General features: G+C 41.4%; 3 protein-coding genes across 3 annotated transcripts; 1 reads left to right on the top strand and 2 right to left on the bottom strand.

Moving 5' to 3' along the window:
- Positions 1 to 12,252: 12,252 nt before the first annotated feature.
- On the bottom strand, positions 12,253 to 13,177 carry LOC26515342. Its single transcript, XM_014910235.3, has 3 exons — positions 12,953 to 13,177; positions 12,490 to 12,893; positions 12,253 to 12,433 (listed from the first exon to the last, which is right to left on the bottom strand). Exons 1-3 carry the CDS (start codon positions 13,100 to 13,102, stop codon positions 12,253 to 12,255), a joined length of 735 nt encoding a protein of 244 aa, XP_014765721.1. The 5' UTR covers positions 13,103 to 13,177.
- Positions 13,178 to 13,449: 272 nt separating this feature from the next.
- LOC6506666 lies at positions 13,450 to 14,359 on the bottom strand. Its single transcript, XM_001957413.4, has 3 exons — positions 14,172 to 14,359; positions 13,686 to 14,110; positions 13,450 to 13,621 (listed from the first exon to the last, which is right to left on the bottom strand). The coding sequence occupies exons 1-3, from the start codon at positions 14,322 to 14,324 to the stop codon at positions 13,450 to 13,452; spliced, it is 750 nt and encodes a 249-aa protein (XP_001957449.3). The 5' UTR covers positions 14,325 to 14,359.
- A 361-nt stretch (positions 14,360 to 14,720) lies between these two features.
- LOC6493288 lies at positions 14,721 to 15,654 on the top strand. Its single transcript, XM_001957414.4, has 4 exons — positions 14,721 to 14,848; positions 14,905 to 15,024; positions 15,081 to 15,364; positions 15,425 to 15,654. The coding sequence occupies exons 1-4, from the start codon at positions 14,747 to 14,749 to the stop codon at positions 15,570 to 15,572; spliced, it is 654 nt and encodes a 217-aa protein (XP_001957450.1). The 5' UTR covers positions 14,721 to 14,746; the 3' UTR covers positions 15,573 to 15,654.
- The last annotated feature ends 6,224 nt before the right edge of the window (positions 15,655 to 21,878 follow it).

Here is a 21,878-nt window from a genome sequence, read left to right as displayed (position 1 = left end):
CCCGACCAGCTACCTTTAAGGATAAGACACGCCTCGAAATCCAAACTTGATGTCCGTTATTAAATAAGGGAAAACAGGTTTAAATGAAGGTCCAGAGCACACGCAGGCGATTACAGAAATTATGGGGTCAGAGCCAGGACAATGCGTGAAGGTATTTCCTCCAGATCCCTATCCCTATCCCGATTCAGTTCCCGATCCTTATCATCTTTGGCCCTGACGTGTGCAGGTGCATTTCACTTCACTGAATGGGAAAGTGTTTTTCCTCCGATCCCGCCTCCATGTGGCAATTAAAATTGCCAAAATAGTTCACGTCTCCCGCTCGGTGGCAAGCTGCAAAAAGTATTTCCACAAAGCAAACGATGATTACCAGGGCGGATAACCAGGTCAATAGAAACTGCTCAGTGGCCAAGTTACAGACAAAAAAACTGGATTATTTAATATTTAATTGGTCTAAAGTTTTGTAGTTTTTTATAGAAAATATACTGCCAATTTGGAAGCAATAGTGTCTTTATTTTTTCAAATTTTAAAATCTCATCTAACTGAGATGTGAAATCCATATTTCACACTCCACTCCAAAGTGCTGGCCATTCCGAAACCAAGTCTACATCCAAGAACCAACTCGAATCCCAGCTCAGAGCAAATCCAAATCCAAGACAGAAACCAGCCAGTCCACTGATAACGCCGTGAATAATGTGTCGGTGCATTACTGCATTTGTCTCTGCCACCTGGGGGCAAGGTGGTGGAGCATTGGGGCACCGAAGCTAGCCCGGTCTTAACTGGCCGTTGGCCAAGCCATGGCCGTACGTATGCGGGTCATTGGCTCAGAGAGCTACGAGAAGGGGTTTTTGTTTTGGGTTGCTTGGCTTTTTAATTAAAAGAAACTTTTCTCAGTTTAGATAAGGCCGAGCCGATAGGCCACCAATTGATGCAGAGTGCCTGATTGACACAATCTGGGGTTCTTTTCGGGTGGAGCATATTTAATAAGCGTTATCATTGAAATAAGAGCGAGGTTCGATCCAAAAGTTTAATTTCCACCGGCAGGAGGCATAATTAATGTGATTCTTGATAGTGGGAACAGGTTGTACAATCGCTTCCTAAACATGAGCTTTCCAAATTAAGGGTATATGGTATATATGAGTATAAGTTTTAATCAGATCGAGAAATAGAGCTACTCTTGGAAGAGTGAAAACATGTGCAGTTATATTTCTTAAAGAAGAAAGAAAGAAAGTATGCTTTTTTGTTAGAATCCATTAAGTCTTAACTCCCCTTGAAACCTCTAGGGAAAAACCCCGCATTGAATTACTTTTAAGAGTTCTTTTTTATTAATTACTTCCAGCTATCTCTACAGCCAACGCCCTCAACTCAAAGAGAAAGTTAAATGGAAAAATCATTTGCGAAAAAAATAGTATCCTTAGACCTCATTTTCTGAATAGAGTTTCACCTGCCGAGTCCGGACAAGGTGTGTGTGTGTATGGAGTGCAATTAAACTAATTGAAGGCCTGCATCTGAAATTCAAATCAGAAGAAAACGCATCTTTCGGCAATCATTCTTGATGGATGATGATTCCCCCGACAAGCGGCTGCAATGTCAAGGGATATAACCAACAAGAGCCAGACTAATGCCAACAAACGTGTATCAAAAAAACAAATATCGTTCCGTCTACGAAGCGAGAATAAGTAAGGGGTAAGGGAATAAAGGTAGAGACAAAGGCACAGAACCGACAAGGAAATCCAGGTGCATTTACAAATTTGACGCCGCCGGCTTTCAGCCAAAAACCAAAAACGGCCGAGTGCGAAGAATGGTAACAACAGAACCGATGAGTGAAAAGAAGATGCACAATGCCATGCCAGATAAATGCCATGATGTGAGCGATGATGATGTTCCTCGGTCGACCGCAACTGCGGTGCCCAGAATGCACCTTGCCAGTGCCGGTCAGACCTGGCCAGAAACAGAAAACCAGTCCAGAACCGAGCCGGGGCTAATGATTTCAAATGCTAATCGGTAAAGACAAGGCACGCGTTTTATACCTGCCATGGCTGCATCGCCGAAAAGGTTTCAAGATTCAGATACTGTTTCCTTGAAAGGATGCAGGTGGAAACTGATTTCTGAGCCACGACAGGAAAAAAAGGGTCTTTTGTTTGGCCAGGGCGTGTGTGTGGTGTGGCTGCGAATTAAGGGCGCCGCCAGCTCTGGCCATATATCGACTTCTTCCAGTCATATTCCTGCTCGAATTTTGATTGGGAAGAAAAGATAACATTGCAGCAGTCTTGTAACCAAAAGACACTGACCTCATATGAACTCTCTGTCCCTGTTATCCGTTTAGAAAACTTCCGAGACTCTTTAGTCAATAATATCTAGACTAGACAGCCATAAACAAATCACAATTGCCCTTCTTCATTTCATTCTGATCACTAATTGCCCCCCAATCCCAGAAACACTCAACGCTTTTGACGGAAAATCCCGAAGTTGGCTTTTCAATTGCAGCTTTCTTTGGCCATTTCGAATGTCGTTTGCGTGAATTTATGCATAAAATATGAATACGTCTAAGCGAAAAGTTTATTGAAAACGTGTCTTTGGTACGAAGAGTTCCCACAGCAGGCCCAGACTTTTTCCTCACATCCCTGGAAGGTTTTTGGAAGGAGACTCACAGTCCGGACCTCTCGCCCTCGAGTCCTTCTCAGCTTGTGTTATAAATCACGCAAAAGTTTCTCAGAAAGTGAACTTTACGCAGCACTAGCAGAAGTTTTATGTCATCAAGTTTGGCAAGCCATGCCCACACACTCTCCTTGTCTCCTTCGCCCCACTCCGTCCCCCAATGAAGGAGAAATACTTTCAACTTTAATTTTTTATTTCTTGCGCGGATGGGGGCAGGAAGATGGCTGAAAGCGATCATAGTTCAATGAGCAAATTGCACGTTGATTTGTTAGACTTGTATGCTGGCGACGACTTCCCGTAGCTAGCTCCACGATATTTGCCTGAGCTCCTGGATCCTGGACCGCCTTTGTGCCGTGTGATTAATGAGCTAAGACCACCACCACCACCACCACCGAAAAATAAAAAAATAATAAAGTTTTACCTTCGGCCCAGAAACTTTGAACTTTTCGCTTGAAGGTTTTTGCGGGACACCAAAAGTTATTAAATGGAAAAGGAGATGGAGCAGGAACTGGGGATCCTTCGGACATATAATTAAGCTCTTCTGGCAAGAAGTTCAATACCAAATCAAAGTTAATCGGCCTCGTCTGCATTCGAGTTGAAAGACGAACGTAAAGAAAAGGTTGTCGGCTTGCGTGACAAATGTCATTTGACTTTGAATTCCTTCAAATGCCAGCAAATCAAGTCTAAACTTTGGATTTCGGTGCCCTAATGGTGCCGGGCTATAATTTTCCAGCACGCATCCTCCTGCTACCCGTCTCCGTCTCAATAATCGCCGGTGAGAAGTACACCAGCCAACTGACAATTGTTGGTAATTATGGGTTGTACGCAAACAAGACGAAATAAAACCAAATCAAATACCATTTCATGGCATTTAAATGTAATTGGAGTTGGATTCGCCTCCCGAGAATGGTGATTAGCTTGCCAGCAATATGGGTTTTTGCTTTGAATTTAAAAACGGAGAAAAAAATTGCCGACCATTTGGATTGGAATGCAGAACAGTTAGGTTCTAGATGGTTTTTAGATGGTTTGCTGTTTGTCAAAAAAAAAAGATATATAATCTTAGAACCAAGACTGCAAGACTGCAATTTTCTTTTTATTCTAAGAAGGCTTTAGCTCTTTTTCTGTTTAAATATTTACCTCCATTTACAAGTTCTACCTCTCAGATTAAATCTTATAGGAAGTTCAGTTATAATTTCCAGAAACTCTACCACTAAATTGATTTTCTTACAAAAGCCAAAACTTCCTTGGAACCCAGCTTTACTTTCTTTCAATAGAGCCCCACTTTATTATCAATTTAATGGCTTTTCCCGTAAAAACTGAAAACCCCGAAAACAGATCTTCATCGATCCAACAAATCAAAAGGAAAGCTATTGAATACCGTGTGTGGAAATTCAAGCTGCGACACAAATATTTGGATAGGTCTTATCTATATGGTTATTTCATCCGCTGGATAGCCGGAAATAGTAGAGTGCACATTTCAAGTCATGGAATAGTTTATGCGATTTTATACTTTATACTCGTAACATTCCGAGACTGAGTGGTGCCCCCAGAGTCGCCCCAGGCTGTTTAGCATTTAAATGGTGGCCACATTTCCGCCCTCGAAAGGGGGAAAGAAAGCCTAGCCTGGCTCAAAAACAATCAAATCGAGTGCCAAAGAGTTGGACTTATTAACATTTAATTCGAAATCAAAGTAGAACTGAATTGGCCTCGGGCCAAACTCATTACGGATGCGTGTGCATTTGTGCATTGAATCCTGACCGTCTCAGAGGATGGGAAACTAAGAGCCCTGAGGCCTTTGTCGGCCGGCGGCCGAAGGTGACAAAAGTGGTGACTTGCATTTGGCAGGTGACCAGGTAACTTGGTAGTTTACCTTCATTAGCATTTCCAATGGGCTAGCCTTTGGATCTTTGGATTTTCTTCTTTTCCTGCAGCTCTAATGAAATTTAAACACCTCTGAGTCCAACTCTTTCTTCCAAAAGCCAAAAGGGGTTCAATAGGTCGTCAGACTGTCTGAGTTCTGAGCCCTAAGGTTGGGTTTGGTTGAGGATCCCCCGCTGACAGAATTCGTCTTTTATGGGCCTCAGTCTTATGCAAATGCCACCACGTGGAGCCAACAAAGGAATTATTTAATTTACGCTCCACGGCCCGAAACTCAGTCACTCTTCTTGATTCGCATTATAATTTACACGCATGTTAGGCGCTGCTCTTTCTTACCATTTGTGGTTTTTACATAAACGACAACATAAATATCATTCTTTTCGGCCCCCTTTGTTTGTGACAACAATGGGGGAAAATTTGTAGAAGAAAAGTTGTGAAAAATTGTTATTGATTTGGTAAGCTCTGTGTGATCCCCAACTTTACGATCGTTTCAGTTAAAGGTGTTAGAAACTAGCTTTAAGTAGCTTTAGCAACTCATATCACAAGAGAAATAATAAAGTTTTATTAAAAAATTCTAGGAAATGATCCTCTTCTATGGTCCCCCTTTAAATGTTCAGCTTTTGGCCTTCTCAGCCGCCGATTTCCAAACAAAAGTTGGCTTAAATGAGCCAGGCGTTGGGGTACCGAGGACCTACGGCTATCATCAGCTGCCTGATGTCGTCCTGTGACACATCAAAATAATCCTCGACAGCTTAATTATGTACACTCCTCTATATCTCCCACTGTGTGTGTGTGCGCCAAACAATAACCCAAAAGCAAACACATCCTTTCTTTCATTACTCTTTTTGTATTTTTTTTTTTTGTGCCTGAACCCAACGGAATGAAAGGATTTATGCGCAAAATGCCACCCGCAAGTGCCCGGAACAGCCATTCAGAAAAAAATTCCGGGTCTGAGTGTAGGATATTATGAATTTTCACAACGCTCGGTTGAGTGGCTTAAACGTCCTGGTAATTATTTGCCGGCAACGACGAGAACCGGCCGCTCTCCTGCCCAAAAACCAAAAAAAAAAATGGTTTAAATGACAACAATTTTCACTGGCGAGGCGCAACTTTTAATGGGAAAAATTACCGCGTGAAGAATGCGCAAAGCCCCCCGTACGAAATACAACCGACAAAAAAATGTATATATGCAAATAATTCTTATCATTTTGAACTGTCAAATATCACACCCCGGGTGAGGTTTAGCCGCAAAGCAACCGCAGACCGTTGAAGGAACTAACACCTCCCACATGCGCGCATCCTTCGCTTATCTGGCGGAAAACAAATTGTCGGGATCAGCAGGGATACGCAGCAGCATCCTTATCACAGCAGACCTCGCTCTCCAACGGTTTATAAATAAATATGTTTAAAGCCGGCGCGACATCTGCATACATCTTGTTTCTTTCGGGGTTTCCATGTAAAATTGTTGCCTTTGTTGCGTAGGTGTCTTGGACAAATGTTTGCCAAAGACTTACACTCTCCGGTAGAGATGGTTTGTCGGGAATGGGACGGAAGTTTTCCTTCTCCGTAGCTCCTCGTAGCTGGTGTTAAATGTTTGAATATTCTTCCAGCTAATCCCAAGTGTGATAATTTCCAGCGTGTGACATTGACATTGCACGGTGTGTGATGTGATGTCTTTCGGGTGGGATGGGGAGTCTGGAGATAAGTTTCGAGTAACATATGTCGGTAATGATTACCCCGAAAGCGATGCCGAAATTCCAACCGGGTGTAATGCCAACTCTAATGGCAGTCGGTGTGGCTTACCGCCTCTAATGAGACTTGATAGTCAAAGTTTTGCCAAGGCTTGCAGTTGGATGACAGAAGATCTGGAAGGTTACCTGCTTGGAATAGGTTATGAGGTTATGTAGTTTAGTCTTTAGTCATCAAAACAAATCTGCATAATGTTCGAAATGGAAATTGTTACTCAGAACACGCACTAGGTGTATTGTGTGGCAAATAGTGTAAAGTTAACACGTCATTTTAAGTTTTTGAAAGACATATTTGGCCAATAAACTGAATTTAAACATATATTTTGTTTCAATTCCTAACATGAATAAAGACTGAATACCAAAGTTCTTTATTTAAGGCCACAAACCTTAAGTAAAACTGAAACTTATTAAAAACCCTATACCATTTCCGTTACCAAAAATTTCTTCTCAAAAATCTTCCCAGGCCCAAAATGCTAAAAAGACGTTAATAATTCGACAAAGACACATTAGATCCTAATACCATTCGTTACGCAATCCTGGGAAGAAGGCTTGGACTGATGGCGGCGTTATCACCTTTTAGGGACAAACAACCCAGGAGGTCCTGCCGCAGGACTCACCGGACTCCATGGGCTCGTTAAAATTTCATTCGTTTGCCCTTTCATTAGCGAAGCTGTGATAATTTTCCCCAGAACAAAAAAAAACGGAAAGACTTCCCAAAGGAAAGAATCCAAGAATGGAGGACCCAAGAGTGTCGGCACCGAATGGAACCGATCTGATCTGATCTGGTTTAAATATTACAGTGGCTGTCTGGCGGCAGTTCAAAGGATCCGCCGGCGATCTGCCCGCCGAGAGAGGGGCGCTGCCCTACAACACATTTTGATTAAGCATGAAGTCGTGGGTTTTGTGGGACTCTCTCTAGCTAGCCCTCTATCCTCACAATCCCTTTGTTTTTTTCCGCATTAAAATTCTTAATTTATTTCACTCACAGCATTCGGGCTCGATGATGAGCATCGGTCTGAACTTGAGCAAATAGAACTCAAGTGCAGGCCGCCCATTAGGCACAGTCATTCCCACCGCCCTCCAGTTCTCCATCCATCCATCGAAAACTATTCCCCGAATCATGCTCGCGTTGTCTATTATAGATCACCTTATACACTGTGAAAAAATGTACACTTTATTGCCTAAATTAGTAATACATTTTTTCGAATTAAAAGAATGAAAATTATATGAAATTATATACCAAGATGTATACTTAGTATGGTAAGGATTTGCTTATCCTTATATATCTTTATTATTCATCTCAAATCTTGAACTTATCTCTGACTATAAAATCTATATAGAATAATATAATATATCACCTACAAACGCCAAAAATTGTTCTCACTGTATGCATCTGTAGTTTCTACAACATGGGTGTGAAGTGCGGCACATTTTCAGTTCAAAGGTGTGTGTGGGCTTGAAGTGCGTGAAGTGGGCGTGTCGGCGCCCTCTTTGCAACTGCAACACTTGATTGTGCAATAAAAAATGTAAAAGGACAGAGGGGCGAGTGGGAAGTGAGGCGGGCATTGCAAATTGCCGGCGAGTCTCCTTCTCCACCTCCTTCTCCAGTTGCCTGCCACCCGGCGCTGCTGCTACTTTTGAACCACAGCTGTGGGCCATTCGACACGCTTTTCCATTTCGATTATATATTTATGTTCATGTCGCGATGCGGTTTCTGGGCCTGGGATTGGGATTGGGATTGGGAAGGTGCCAAGTCATCACCGATCGCTCAATTTGCTAAGCATCTGACGCCAGATGGCGCCTCGGAACTCGGCTTTTCGTTCTTAATAAGACAATAACAGATTTCTTATAAATTATGCTACCATGGGGTGCAACAACATGCGTCTATGAAAAATGAGTTGTTAAGGTGTCAGTTGATTTCCACGGAAGTCTTGGTGGATTTAATTAAAAAGCCCTAACACAGGATGCAGACTACTAACGTCATTTCAAAGGAAACACTGACTGAAGGCAGAGTCCTCCTGAAAAGCTGCAAGATGAAAAGAAAGACAAATGTTTGCCCAAGGCATGCACTTGGAGAATACTTTGTTTTACTCTTCTATAGTCTTAATAATGGATTAAAATATCAAGAATATAATTAATACGATTTATGATAGAAAGATAGAAAGACTTTTCATTTAAGCCATTTTACCTTATAAATAGAAAATAATTAGAGATCATTATATTAAAAGTTCTTGGGTTGAGTTAGCCTTATAGATATTTCTAATAACTATTTCCCAAAAAGTCTAAGTCTCTATATCCACAAAATATATAACTTATTCCCTGATATATTATATTTCTTTGAGTGCCTTGGATGCTAAAGCCTCAGAAGGGCCGTGAAGATGTGAAATATGCGAAGCAAACTGAATGCCAATGACAAATTTATGTATAAACTTTAGCGCTAAAGTGCCACTAACTAACCTCTTCACACACCCACATACACAACCATACACACACTGACAAAACACACACCGACATAAATAAAAGGTGAGTGCAATGGCACGGCGCTTTATGAAGGAAGCCAAAGGATCTATGAATAGATGCACCTGAGGTTCAGGATGTGGATTTGGATGAGGACGAGGATGAGACCGAGACTGAGGGCACTCCCAGCGTTGATTACTATTATAAGAGCGGCCTTGCAACAAGGGTGTGGGGGTGGGGATAGCGCGAAGCGGGGTGCCAATGTGGGCTTACAAAAGGGGTCCGCCAAGAGGGCCGTATGAAAAGGGGGCTCTGTCCTCTGAGTGGGTGAAAAGCCTCTGACAATGTCAATATGCTGTGTGGCTGCTGCGCAGCTTTTAATGATTTATTTGAGAAAATTTACACGTGAGCGCCGGAGAAAAGAGGGCCTGGCCAAGGCGGAGGAGGCTGGGAAAACAAACACTAACACAGACACGGCCAAACAGAAGATGAATGGAAATGGAACCCGCATGGAAGTGGAGCCCCAAAAATGGGTAAGGGGGGCTGGTCGGTCCCCGAAACATATGCCCCGGTTCTAGGAGAGTAGGGGGAAAACGGAGACACATCCCGGTGAATTAAGTTGCCAGACCATGAAATGCTTTGGCACGTACGTAGCGCCAATTCCGCGAAGCTTTTTGCATAAACAAAAGACGGAGGCGGGAGAATGCCACAAAGGAGGACCCGGGGGAGGGGCAAAGTGGAGCAGGAGGACCCGGGTAGGGTCACCAGGTACCAGGTTCGACTCCTCTCCAGGTTCGCTTTTTGTGTGTTATTTCTGTAACAATTCGCGGGTTTCTTTTTCATATTCCTTTAACGATTTATCATGCGAAAATTGTCTGGGGCCAAAGCTGAGCTCACTTTGCATATGCCAGGCAGAAGGTATGGACAGTGGTTGGAAATATAGAGAATAATTTAACAAATTTTAACTTAAAAACTAGAATTTGTACAAAATAGAGAGCATATTGTGTAGACAAGAAAAGGAGAAGAGTACTTTGTATCATATATTAGAGAAACTTGACTAGAATTAATTCCTAAGGATTCTTAGAAATTCTCTAATTCTTCTTAATAAATTTCTTTCCTTAGTACATTATCCAAGTAAATTATCAAATATCCTTCAAATTAAATAATATTTATTACCCATAAACTTATAAGCCTTTTCCCAATGTACCACCGATTACTATTATTGTTTTACCACCTGCGGGTGTTTTCTTCTCCCCCCAATGTTTTTGTCCGTCCCACTCCGTTGGCACTACGTAAATTTAGTCACGTTGTTTAAATAATAAACTGCAGTTCACACACACGCCCCCGCAAAAAAAAAAAAAAACACCCTCGACTATAGTCGAAATTATGCAAAGCAAAGAAAAAATATATATCTGCGTATATCTGCGAGTCAGAATCAGAGACAATGGCCAGAGTTATGATGACAATGTGCATACGTCATGGTGGCTGGAGTGGCGGGAGTAGTGGAGCAATATACCCAGAGGGTCCGAAAACTCCATTCTAGCACTTGATTTGGTTTATGGCGCCCGAAACCACCTGAAACTGATTCCACATAGATACAACTCAATCAGGGAAAGGCTTTGCCTGGGAATGGGAGTGCAAAGGAAAAGAAATAAGCACAATTAATTATTGTTTATCGCTAAACAAATATCTGGGCCTTTTAATTAGCATGAAATATACGGAATCAGAGATAAGATCTACGAGTTTGTGATTTTATGGCCCCAATGGGCGGGAGGAAGTCTTAGTGGCGATATAGATCGAGGGGAATTACCATCAACAGTCATTTAAAATTGGGGGATAAAACCGCCTAAAAGCCAAATGATAGGAAATTAATGGGCTGAAATGGGGCTGGCTTGGTTTATTTAGTGGATACTCCTTATCCACCAACTATAAAGAGTGTTCAACCCGCTTATGGAAACCTTGACATAGCTGGAATTTGCAGTCAGGGAATTTGCATACGCAGCACAACAATTTGTTACATTGTTTTTACCAACTTAGTTGTGGACCAAGAATTATTACGCAGCATAAATTCCAGTTACAGAGTAGTTGCCAGGATGTTGGGGGTGCTGGCACGAAGAGGTATGTGTCTGTAACCCACTTTTCTGCCTCGAGGCAAAAACAAAAGGGTTACCAAAAATAGCAATCCTGGCCATATAAAGCAGTTCACAAAAAAAAATAGAGAAGACAGACACAGCAGCAGTGCCAGCAGTTCCAACCAGCATCCTCCAGCTCTCACATAAGGCCATAAAATAGTTGTCGCTGGCATTGGATAAGCATCTGGCCCCGGTTTTCGGAGTTGGCCTCTGATTACTTCGTTAAGTTGCATGTCCGTACAAATTGTTTCCAAAGAAAGGCAATGAAAATGAAAATGATTGCCTAGAGTGGGGTTAAAGGTAATCCCGAAAAAGCAACACAACATGAAAATTGTGAAAGGTGCATCTCTCTCTCCGCTACTACATCCCCAAGATCCCCATCTTGACTGTTGACTCCTGTCAAAATATATTCCAAGTCTTATCGGGACCTCGTCATCGCAAAAGGCCCAGACAAGTGGCTCCGTCTGGGAACTAGAGCTGTTCATTAGAGAAAGTCTCCCCAGCCCCATCCCCATCCTCAACATAGCTACTAATTTTTAGTAGCTTTGTTTCCATGTTTATATTTTTGTCAAAGCTAATTAGTTCGTAAAGGGCATTAACAATGCAGCTCCCAGTAGTGATGAATATATGTCCGAGTCCGAGTCTCAACCCCAAACCGAGTGTGAAATGCATATTTCGAGTCTCTTCCAGTTTTTGGGTTTCCTCAAGTCATTATGACATTGGTATTAGCATAATACGCGTATTATGCGTATTAATTACAGCGCAGACATTTGCATTTAAACGCCTATTTGTCCCAGGTACCTCAGGCCTCGGACCATCTCCGAGACGGTGGTGGGTCCCAAAAACCCATACCTCTAAAAACCCATTCCCCAGTAGCCGAAGCCAAAGCCAAAGCTCCTACTGTAATTATTGAATTAGAAGACAATAGACCCTAAAGAGACTGCGAGATGCGTACACTTTGATAGCCGGAGAAGGGAGAAGACCACCCAGGCGTGAAGAAATATCCGAAAAGATGATGATGAGGCCAGGACAGAGGAACAAAAAGAGTTATTATGTAGATATTTGCATAAATTTCACGCCGCTACCGGTGAAATCAACCGGGGAATCATAATGGGAGGAGGCCTGCTAGTTCTTCTTGAGAAAGTTGGAAGAATTTCCTATATGGTAGTTACAGTTCCACGCATATTGTATATTTTTACCTGATGATGTTTTTAAAATATTATATATAGTTTCCTTAAGAATTAAAAATATTTAAGGTACATAATGCAAAAAAAACTTAATGCTTTTAATAAGTTCCCCACAAAGTGTAGTTTTTAAAGAAATCTTATTACTTATATTTATGTAAATATCACAACTAATTGGCAGGGTTCTGGACAAAACTATTATCCCAACATATTTAAAAACTCGCTGCCCAAATGGTGGACATCACTAAAATGTTCCAACAAAGATTTGGGGCACTGTGGGTAGACCAGATCACAGTCACTATCAGCTACTCCAAAATGTTCAGCCTGAAGGTAATCATTGTCTGAGTGTTCTGCAAAAGGATCCACCGAACTGGAAGGACTAAGAACAAGAATTAGAATAGTTTTACTAAATTCAAAGAAGAATCCTTAACTTACGTTAGCAGAATGTGCAATATTTCGCCTAACAAACCATTTCGGTCGTCAAAAGGAGCCGCTGCACTTTCGCATATGCTCTTCAAGACACAGGACCTTCCATTGAGTTTCATGCGAATGGCCAGGGCAGTGAAAGCCTCGTAGACAGACCATCGATAGCTGCCCAGGGCCTGGACATCCTCCTGCCACAGACTAGGATTAAAGTCGAATTGCTCTTTGGACTTTTGTAGAATTTTTTCGAAAGTTGTAGCATTTCCCAGTAGTCTTGCCTCTGAGATTTCGTGGACATCCTTCGTCCTTAACTGCTTTACAGAGTAGGGTAGATAATATTGTGCTTTCAGGACATAACCAGTGACCACAGCTTCTACTTTCAGATTTTCAACAGGGATACCAAAGCCACCTATCATCTAAAAAGGTTAGGTATTATAATAGTTTAAAAATAATGTTAAGAAACATCAATACAAACCTGTAACCTCGTAGGATTGGCTCTGGGATAAATCAAAGGCAACCATCTGGCTTTCCGCACCAACAAATCACCTTGAGAAGGACTGTCATCAAAAGCAGAGGCTTCATAAACAAAAATTAAACCAAGGACTAAACCTATTAGAAACTCCATTGGTATACTGATATTTTTCGCCAATAAAGTTCAACCGCGCAAATCAAAAGCAAAATGACGACTAGATCGATAGACACCGGATTGATTTCGCTTTAATAACCAACGGGTATTAACTTTCTTCGATTAGGAAATCGAAAGTGTTAACCAGAGAATATGGCACATTTGAGTCACGATTAGAACTGGTCAGGTCTGACCAATATTTCAGCAGACACTGTTCAACTTTCTGGCACCACCAAAAAGTTCACGTTCTGCCAATTAGCACTGGACTTTGTTTAGACCGACTTTGGTTCGCCCCGCCAACAGAAAGAACACTGACCAAAAGTTTGGCTTCCACTCGCTTTATTGCCTCAAAACAAATCGTTGTCCAGGTTGTGATGAAGTTCACTGAAATGCTGCAGCAAACTCAGACGACACTCCTTGAAAACTCGATCACAGCCAGCCCCTGAAAGACCCACCTTCTCCGCGTAGTAGTACTCATTGTCTGCATGCTCCGACAGCTTATCCACTGAAGATGAAGGACTAAGGGTAAACACATTAATCCTCAAGTCCTTAAATATATTTACAATAAAACCCCTTCACTTACGTTAATAATATGTGTAACAGCTCCGCAAAAAGTCCATTGGCGAAGTGAAAAGGCTCCTCGGCCGCCTCGCAAATGCTCTTCAGGACACAGATCCTTCCCTGATAACCCAAGCGATCTGCCAGTCCCTCCAGACCCTTATAGACCGTCCAGCGATAGCTGCTCAGGACCTTGTTGGTTCTGCTCAGCAGCTTCCTGGTGTTCTTGCCCAGCTCGTCCACTCCAACCAGAAAGTTCTCGAACATGGGTTTCTGCTGCTTTCTAGATCCTACCGATCCTGGTGTAGGCACCTGTGATAGGGGCAGGGCTGTGGGTGTTCTCAGGTCGTCCGGAGTGGTGGGCAGCCAATACTCCACTTTCAGGACATAGCCTGTGGTCACAGCTTCGTAATTGAGATCCTCCAACGGAATACCAATGCCGCCAATGAACTGGTTATGAAGAGGAACTGTTTGTAGAGTTTTTGTTGCCTTAATCCGTGGTCCTACTTACCATGACGCGGGTTGGTGATGTGGTGGGATAAATGAGCCATGGAATCGGAGCTCTTTTGCTTCTCTGATGATTGGAGATACTGGCCATAGAGATCACAACCTGGCAGAGCAGGAAATTGGCTATCAAAATACCTATGCCTATGCTGGACTTCATTTTTGTATGTTCTAATTTCTATTATGGAGCTAATCCCAGTGCGTGTTTATTCCAGCTCTAGTCTTGTGCTACTAAACTTTGGTTTATTTGTATTTTTTGATGTTCTCTTTCTAGCTCACGAATTTTCATCTTGAGTTCTCAATAAAAAATATATATATCAATCAATCTATATGGCTTCTGGCCCAAAGATACATACTTTCTCGCCTCCAGAATGTGTAACATTCTGAGAAGAATTAGCACCTTCTCTGCGATGGAGACAGTTCATGTGGCAACCGTGTAAATCTTGCATATTCCAGTTTTCTTCACTTTACCGTAAAACTCTTCTCACACTTCTCAATTAGGGACAGAGGTGTTGCCAATTCCACATTTTTGAATGCAATTTTTAGCCATCTGCATTTAGTCTGCAAAGAGCTTCGGTCAAAATGGGATCTATTTCTTGGGTGCTGGTCTTGAGTTTAGGATTTATTTTAGGTCTGAGGTTGATTCATTGCTTTTTAGTATTTCCACGTCAAGGATCCTTTGGTGTGAGTTTATTTTTAAGCAGTTCCTAAATAACAAGTAACTAAAAAGTATTTTTTAGTATCTGGCAGCTGTGGCTATTCCTTTGGACTTGTCACCTAAAAATGTATACATGGCTTTTAATTTTGAGTCCAACTATGCATTGCCTTCTAATGATTCGTGGAATCAATGGGTTGATAGGGTAAGTTTGAAATAAAACAACAAGTATCCAATTTTTATTGTAATCCTTTTTCTTAGTGGAATCTGGATGGTCCTTTCGGGGGAGTTCCCGGCAACGTAACCCCCATTAATGCACGCAATGATGCCGGAAGCTCGCAGGAGGAGACGGAAGTGCAACGTCGCTCTGTGGACGCCCCGCCTCCCATACGGCGCCTGGACTTCTACCGGAGTATCATCAACTTCATGACCCATTACGGATTCAACGGCACAGCATGCCTCCTGCGAATCATTTGTGAGGTCAGCGAGACACCCTTCGATCCCCACAACGGCCTGGTGGGCACGCTTTTTCACATTCTGTTCGTGTAAGTCCCCTTTTCCCCACTAATTGTATCCTTTGAATCCAATCTCCTCTTTGCCGGCAGACCCACGACGAGTGCCCCCGAAAGGGAACTGCAGCACGTGGACGAGTTGTATGAAGCCTCCGATGCGGGCACGCGTGGCCTGGGCTGCTCCGATTACGTGGCCCACTGCGAGGACAATGCTTTGGATCTGATAACCATGGCTGTTTGAATATATAAGGATATATATTTTTCTTGGTCCGTGCTAGAGCTTATCTTTAAATATATGAAAGCTTTAGGTGTAAAAGTTTTAATATAATTTTATTTTTCAGTAAAAAAAAGTTTACATGTTTTACATTTTGAAACAGGTTGACCCTTCGTGGCCCTCCATGCACTTTTATAATTTTTTAAGGGGATCCCCCTGGAATTTTTGCAAAAATTCGAAAAAAAAATTGTTTTCTAGATTTTTATGCAGATTTATGGGGAATCGATCCACAAATCGTTTAAGGTATCCCGCTTAAGGATCTGATAATTATTGGCCAAGATATAGCCTTCGCAATGGCTTACAATGACCCTCAATGCACTTTTATAATTTTTTAAGGGGATCCCCCTGGAATTTTTGCAAAAATTCGAAAAAAAAATTGTTTTCTAGATTTTTATGCAGATTTATGGGGAATCGATCCACAAATCGTTTAAGGTATCCCGCTTAAGGATCTGATAATTATTGGCCAAGATATAGACTTCGCAACGGCTCATAATGACCTTCCATGCAGTTTGATAATTTTTGAAGGGGATCCCCCTGGAACTTTTACAAAAATTCGAAAAAAAAATGTCTTCTAGATTTTTATGCAGATTTATGCGGAATCGATCAACAAATCGTTTAAGGCATTCCGCTTAAGAATTCGATGATTATTGGCCAAGATATAGACTTCGCAATGGCTCATAATGACCTTCCATGCAGTTTGATAATTTTTGAAGGGGATCCCCATGAAATTTTTTTAAAAATTCGAAAAAAAAATTGTTTTCTAGATTTTTATGCAGATTTATGGAGAATCGATCCACAAATCGTTTAGGGTATCCCGCTTAAGGATCGGATGATTATTGCCCAAGATATAGCCTTCGCAATGGCTTACAATGGCCCTCAATGCACTTTTATAATTTGTAAAGGGGATTCCCCTGGAAATTTTACAAAAATTCGAAAAAAAATTGTCTTCTAGATTTTTATGCAGATTTATGGAGAATCGATCCACAAATCGTTTAAGGCATTCCGCTTAAGAATCGGATGATTATTGGCCAAGATATAGACTTCGCAATGGCTCATAATAACCTTCATAATAACCTATGAACCTAGGTCATAATAACCTAACCTTCCATGCAGTTTGATCATTTTTGAAGGGGATCCCCATGAAATTTTTTCAAAAAATCTGAAAAAAAATTTTCTTTTAGATTTTGATGCAGATTTATAAAAAATCTATCTACAAATCCTTTGATATAGCCTTCGAAGTGGCTCAAAATTGCCTTCCGCACTTTCATAATATTTTAGGCCTTTTACTTTAGTTTTAAATCATAAAAACACTTTACTTAATTTCAGTTCTTATAAGGTAACCCCTTAAAGAGATTAATTTGAAAAGCAGATGGGGATATTCATATGGGGAATTGAGCTGTTTTTTTAGTTACCTCCCGCTGTTTTAATTTCGCTTAAAGAGCTTAAAGACGTCGACGCAATGTCGAGCAAACAAAAAGATGCAAAAACCCCTAAGCTGGCCGCATGGATCTGATTTGGAATTGGGTATGCTTAGGGGTTTTTTGGCTTGGTTTACCGCACCTCACCTTTTGGACACAACATATGTGTTAGGGCCCTGTCTTATATACACACTTATGTATTTTGAGATGCCGATTTCGGTCGTCCCCTTGCCTTTGTTTGGCTCTTTGATCGCTTTTTCCGCTTCTTTTGTGCAAATGTAATCGCCCTGCTCCTTCTTTTTTGTTTGAGTGTGTTTTGCGGTCTCCTTGGTTTTTTCTCCTTTATTTTTTTGGAAGAGTCCTGTCAACAATACCGGAGTATAGGAGTCTTCTTTTCCGTTGTTCTGAGTGGTTTTTGTTTGTTTGTTTGTTACTTCTTTGATTCGATTTGCCGCCTTAGAGGAGCCACGGCAAGTCCTGGCTCTGGTGAGAGCGAATTACGCCTTCTTTGATTTTGCTAAGCCATTGAAATCATAATTAGAAGACAAATGATTCCTCTTTTCTTCTCAAGATCCTCAAACAATGCCCGGGGCATCGAAGCTGAAGTGCTTATATACGCCAAACAGTCTGAAAAAGGTTTTTACTTTTCGAAAAATAAAAAACCCAAAGAAACTTGAGTACTAATAAGCTTAGACAATAAATAAACAAAGAGCTGGAATTTGTTGTATAAAAAATTGATTTGGGTTGAGATTTTTATTAGGTTTATGGATTAATTGAACGCTTAAATTTCAATTATTCTTGGGACAATATTCTTTTATGGATAAAATCATATAAAAAATTTATTTAGAACTATTTATAATTATTCCTTAGCCACGAAACACTACACTTGCTTATCATGAATATCACTTTATCACTTAAAAGTAATTTCTTGTCAAGTTTAAATATATTTGTTTAGTCTAGATTCTTTATAATATCTTGAGTACTTCATCCTCTAGAATGTAGATTCTAAAACATCTCAATTTCAGGATCATAAACGACACCCATCAATTTTGAGGCATCACTTCTAGAATTCCACATTTTTATGATACTCCTGCAGAACATTTCGTCACGTTAACATGGGAGGATGTCAGAGATGTCTCCACTGATTTACGGCCGTGTCGAAGTTTCAGCTCAATTTTTTTATTTTTAGGAGGGCCCTAGGTCTGTTTCAAAAACATAGCTATATAAAATTTTAATGGGGTGCAGGCAGGTGTTAAGAAGGCTCTAACCACGACCGATCCCCATTTCCTGTTGCGGTTAGTCCCTGGAATTCCCCCCAGAATTCATTTGCCTTTGGGGGCTGATACAAATTGATTTGTAATTAGTTGCAGTTGCAGTCAACAATGTGATTATACCAGTGGCTTTTGGCATGGGCCGGACCACAAGGGACCAGGAACTGGATGAGTACTAGGGAGGAGGTGCCCAGGGAGCTGGGGGGCGGAGTGCCGAGTGCGATCTAGGGTTACACAGATGTGGCCGGGCCAGGCGATCCACTTGAGTCGGGAACAGGAATAAATTACAGTCAGAGCACAACATTATCCTAGGCAATTGACAGCTCCCTTAAGTAGAGTCATCTATCCATGACATATGCGGAATGTCTGAAGAATGAAGAAGGCGTTCTGGTGAGTTGTAAACGCATCTGTGGCCAAGGATCTTTGAGATTTGGTTTTGGTTTGTGGGTTTGGACAGCCGATCCCCTGCCATGTGGCAGCAACTGCTCCGAGTACTGTTCCCTCGAACTGTTGACAGTTTTGTGGCGTAAATCATTTGAGGTTTTTCATTCAATAAATGCAATAATAATACTGAGTTCTCCCTTTTTTTTATCACCCATCGAATAAGTTATTAAATTAGAGCTTAATCCACTTCGGTCACGCGTCTGTGAACATTAATTGAATTCATAAATGAGCAGTTTATATGATATTTATAAATTAACTAATTACCGTATCATTTGATTGTTGTTTCTGTGTTTTTGTGGCGATTTTTTTTCAGCTCATCAACAATTGGATTAAACTCATAATGCAAAATGGCATTTAAAAGCACACTTTTAATAATTCTCTCTGAAAAAAAAAAATCATGGAAACGAAGTTGCAAAATTCCATTTCACGGGGCAGGGATTTTCGGTTTATTTTAATTAACTTAATGAAATGCATTTGAAAAAGGTTTAAGAGTGTATATTGTATAAGTATATTGGATTGTTTTAAAACGAATTTGACGCCAATGAATTAAGGGATTTTATGTTAAATGTGATTAATATTTTTGTTTGTGGTTTATGGAGAGGTCTACCAAGTAATTAAAAACAAGTGGAAATATCTCCTTCTAATCAAAATGAAGTTTCTTTGAAGAACCTTAAGAAGTGCTCCCATGAATTTTTAAATTAGTCCCATCTGGGTGAACCAGTGAATCCTAAAAACCATATCAAATTGATTGCAACTTTAATGATAAATGGAATCATTAGGCAGAGTTCTTAATTCTTTATCGAAGCCACATCAACACGTCAAGCAAGCCCCTGTTGCACCTTTAAATTGTAATGATGTTGGCTTATTCCCATCCTTCATATTCATAGACCGGGTCATAAGAATAATGTCAAATTATTTCACTGCACCTACCCTTAAATGGGTGAGGTGCATTTAAGTTACTTTATGATCGATTACTGGTGACTGTGGCAACTAGTTTGACATTAATTGACTGCCAAATATGCACAAGCGCATGAAATTATGGAAAATCTTATTAAAGTCAACCCATCCGAGCAAGCCTCAACCCCAACCCACCCTTGGCAAGCCATGAAAAAATCAACTCGGCCAAAAGTTCATAAATGCTAATGTGCCCCGGAGCCTGACGATGATTGATGGTCGCCTCCGGACTCCGGAGGTGGTAGGAAGACTTCCTTCTTTGCCCCCTCAGTCCGGATTTTCACATTTTGGGGTTTCCCATTTGTGGCAGTCTGCGCAAAATTATGCGACCCACAGAATGGCAGAAGGATCAATCCTTGATGAAATGTACACATTTCACCTTTTGTGCTCCTAGGTCTCGTCTAAGCCAATTTAATCCCGAACCGGCTTAGAACATTACGATCTCTGGGATTAGGCCATGTTGCAACATCTCCTCCCGCTTCCTCCAGATTTAGTTGTTAGCCTTGTAGGCGGTTTTTGGCAAATATTTGAACAGGATTTTGTTTTGTAGGCGGTTTCCCTCTAATGATCTTTTCTTAAAGAGGAAATCAGATGTTTCAGTTCCTGGGAAAGTAGGCGGCACACACAAAATACTCCATTGTCTGTCCAGGATACAGAGAAGGATTGGTTTCAGTCGTTCTCTTATCTCTAGGACGTTGAATTAGTTTTTTTTTATAAGGTTTGTGTGGCACGTGCGAGCTTTTTTTTAGACTTTGTGAATAATGTTGTAACAACAGCAAAAAATAGGAAAACAGTGGTGGCAGGATCGATGAATTATTATTTTTTTGGCAAACTTTCATTAAGAGAAAAGATGAAATCAACGATTGGAATAGGTATTATTAAGAACGTAACCCCAAAATAAATAATCTAGCTAATTTTGAATATATTTTTTATAGTCAAGCCAACAACACTGTCTAGGACTCCTTCCCCAGGCATTAGTACCCTTTTTGAAGCTCTGTTTTCCATGTGCCTGCCATATTCCGCATAGAATAATTTTTCACAGCTTGTTTGGTGCGTATCCTTGTTGCTGTCTGTCTGCTCCTTTTTTTGCTTTCATATTTTTTCCCCCCACACACATACATATGTGTGTGTGTGTTCGAGTTGATAAATTTGCTTAGATTATTATCTTGGATACTGGCGTGGTTTGCTCTGCTTGCTGTTATCTCCCAGCCGTAATTAGTCTCGAGCTTGTTTGCGCCGCTTTTACACAAAATGCTTTTGCCAGGGCAGGCGCCGCACGCACCCACGGACAAATGGACACATGGACACATGGACACATGGACACACGGACTATGGGCCTTGGGTATCCCTGTATGATGAGTGCTGGGCTTGGTCCTTGCTAGCATTTTGTTATGGCAAATTGCCGGGGCATATGAATGAGTAAAATTTGGTTTCACATAGACGAGGTGTATCTATTAGATAACCCAAGACCGAGGCATAAAATTGCGGGATATGTCACGCAGAATGGCGCAAGTCAAACTGGCAGCCTTTTAGCATAAATTTCTCTAGCCAGAGCAGCTCCTCCAACAGGAAGTCGTCGTCGTCGTCGCCAAACGCCGCCGTCAACCGCAATTTCCATTAGCAGCCTGGTGGAAGGGAACATCATATGTGTGGGCACACGGTTGGATAGATGGATGGTTGGTAGTATATGGAATGGTGTATGGAACAGATGGATGGAGGAGTCCCCGGGAACATTTGACATTTTAAGGAGCGCCAAGTGAGTTCCTGCGGCCAGGTAGGTAGCTCAGGTAAACTGCAAAGGTAAACGGTAAACGGTAAAAGCCCCCAGACACCGCAGACAGTCGAAAGAGCCTCGCCCATGGATATGTCAACTGTTTTTAGCACGCACAATTTGAGGGAAAGCCAAATAAAAAAGAAACTCATACAAAAATATGCAGGGAAAATGCTCTCTAAGGTAACATGAATATATAAGCGATGGACTCCGGTACAAAGCACACAACTGAGAGATTGTCAACCTGCTTCTGCTTCTGCTCCTGTTCCTGCTCCAATTCCAATTCCCTGGCTCACACATCCTTAAACACATCCCTACACACCTGTGTGGGAAGGGCTCGTATTACGAATGCAATGTTGAAATAGAAATTAAATGCCAGGGAAAACCGCATTTTAGACAAATGCCAAAACGAGCG

This window comes from Drosophila ananassae, chromosome 2R, assembly GCF_017639315.1.
Source record: "Drosophila ananassae strain 14024-0371.13 chromosome 2R, ASM1763931v2, whole genome shotgun sequence".
Lineage (NCBI taxonomy): Eukaryota > Metazoa > Arthropoda > Insecta > Diptera > Drosophilidae > Drosophila > Drosophila ananassae.
The sequence above is the reverse complement of the archived record's forward strand: the minus strand, read 5'-3'. Positions and strand labels throughout refer to the sequence as shown.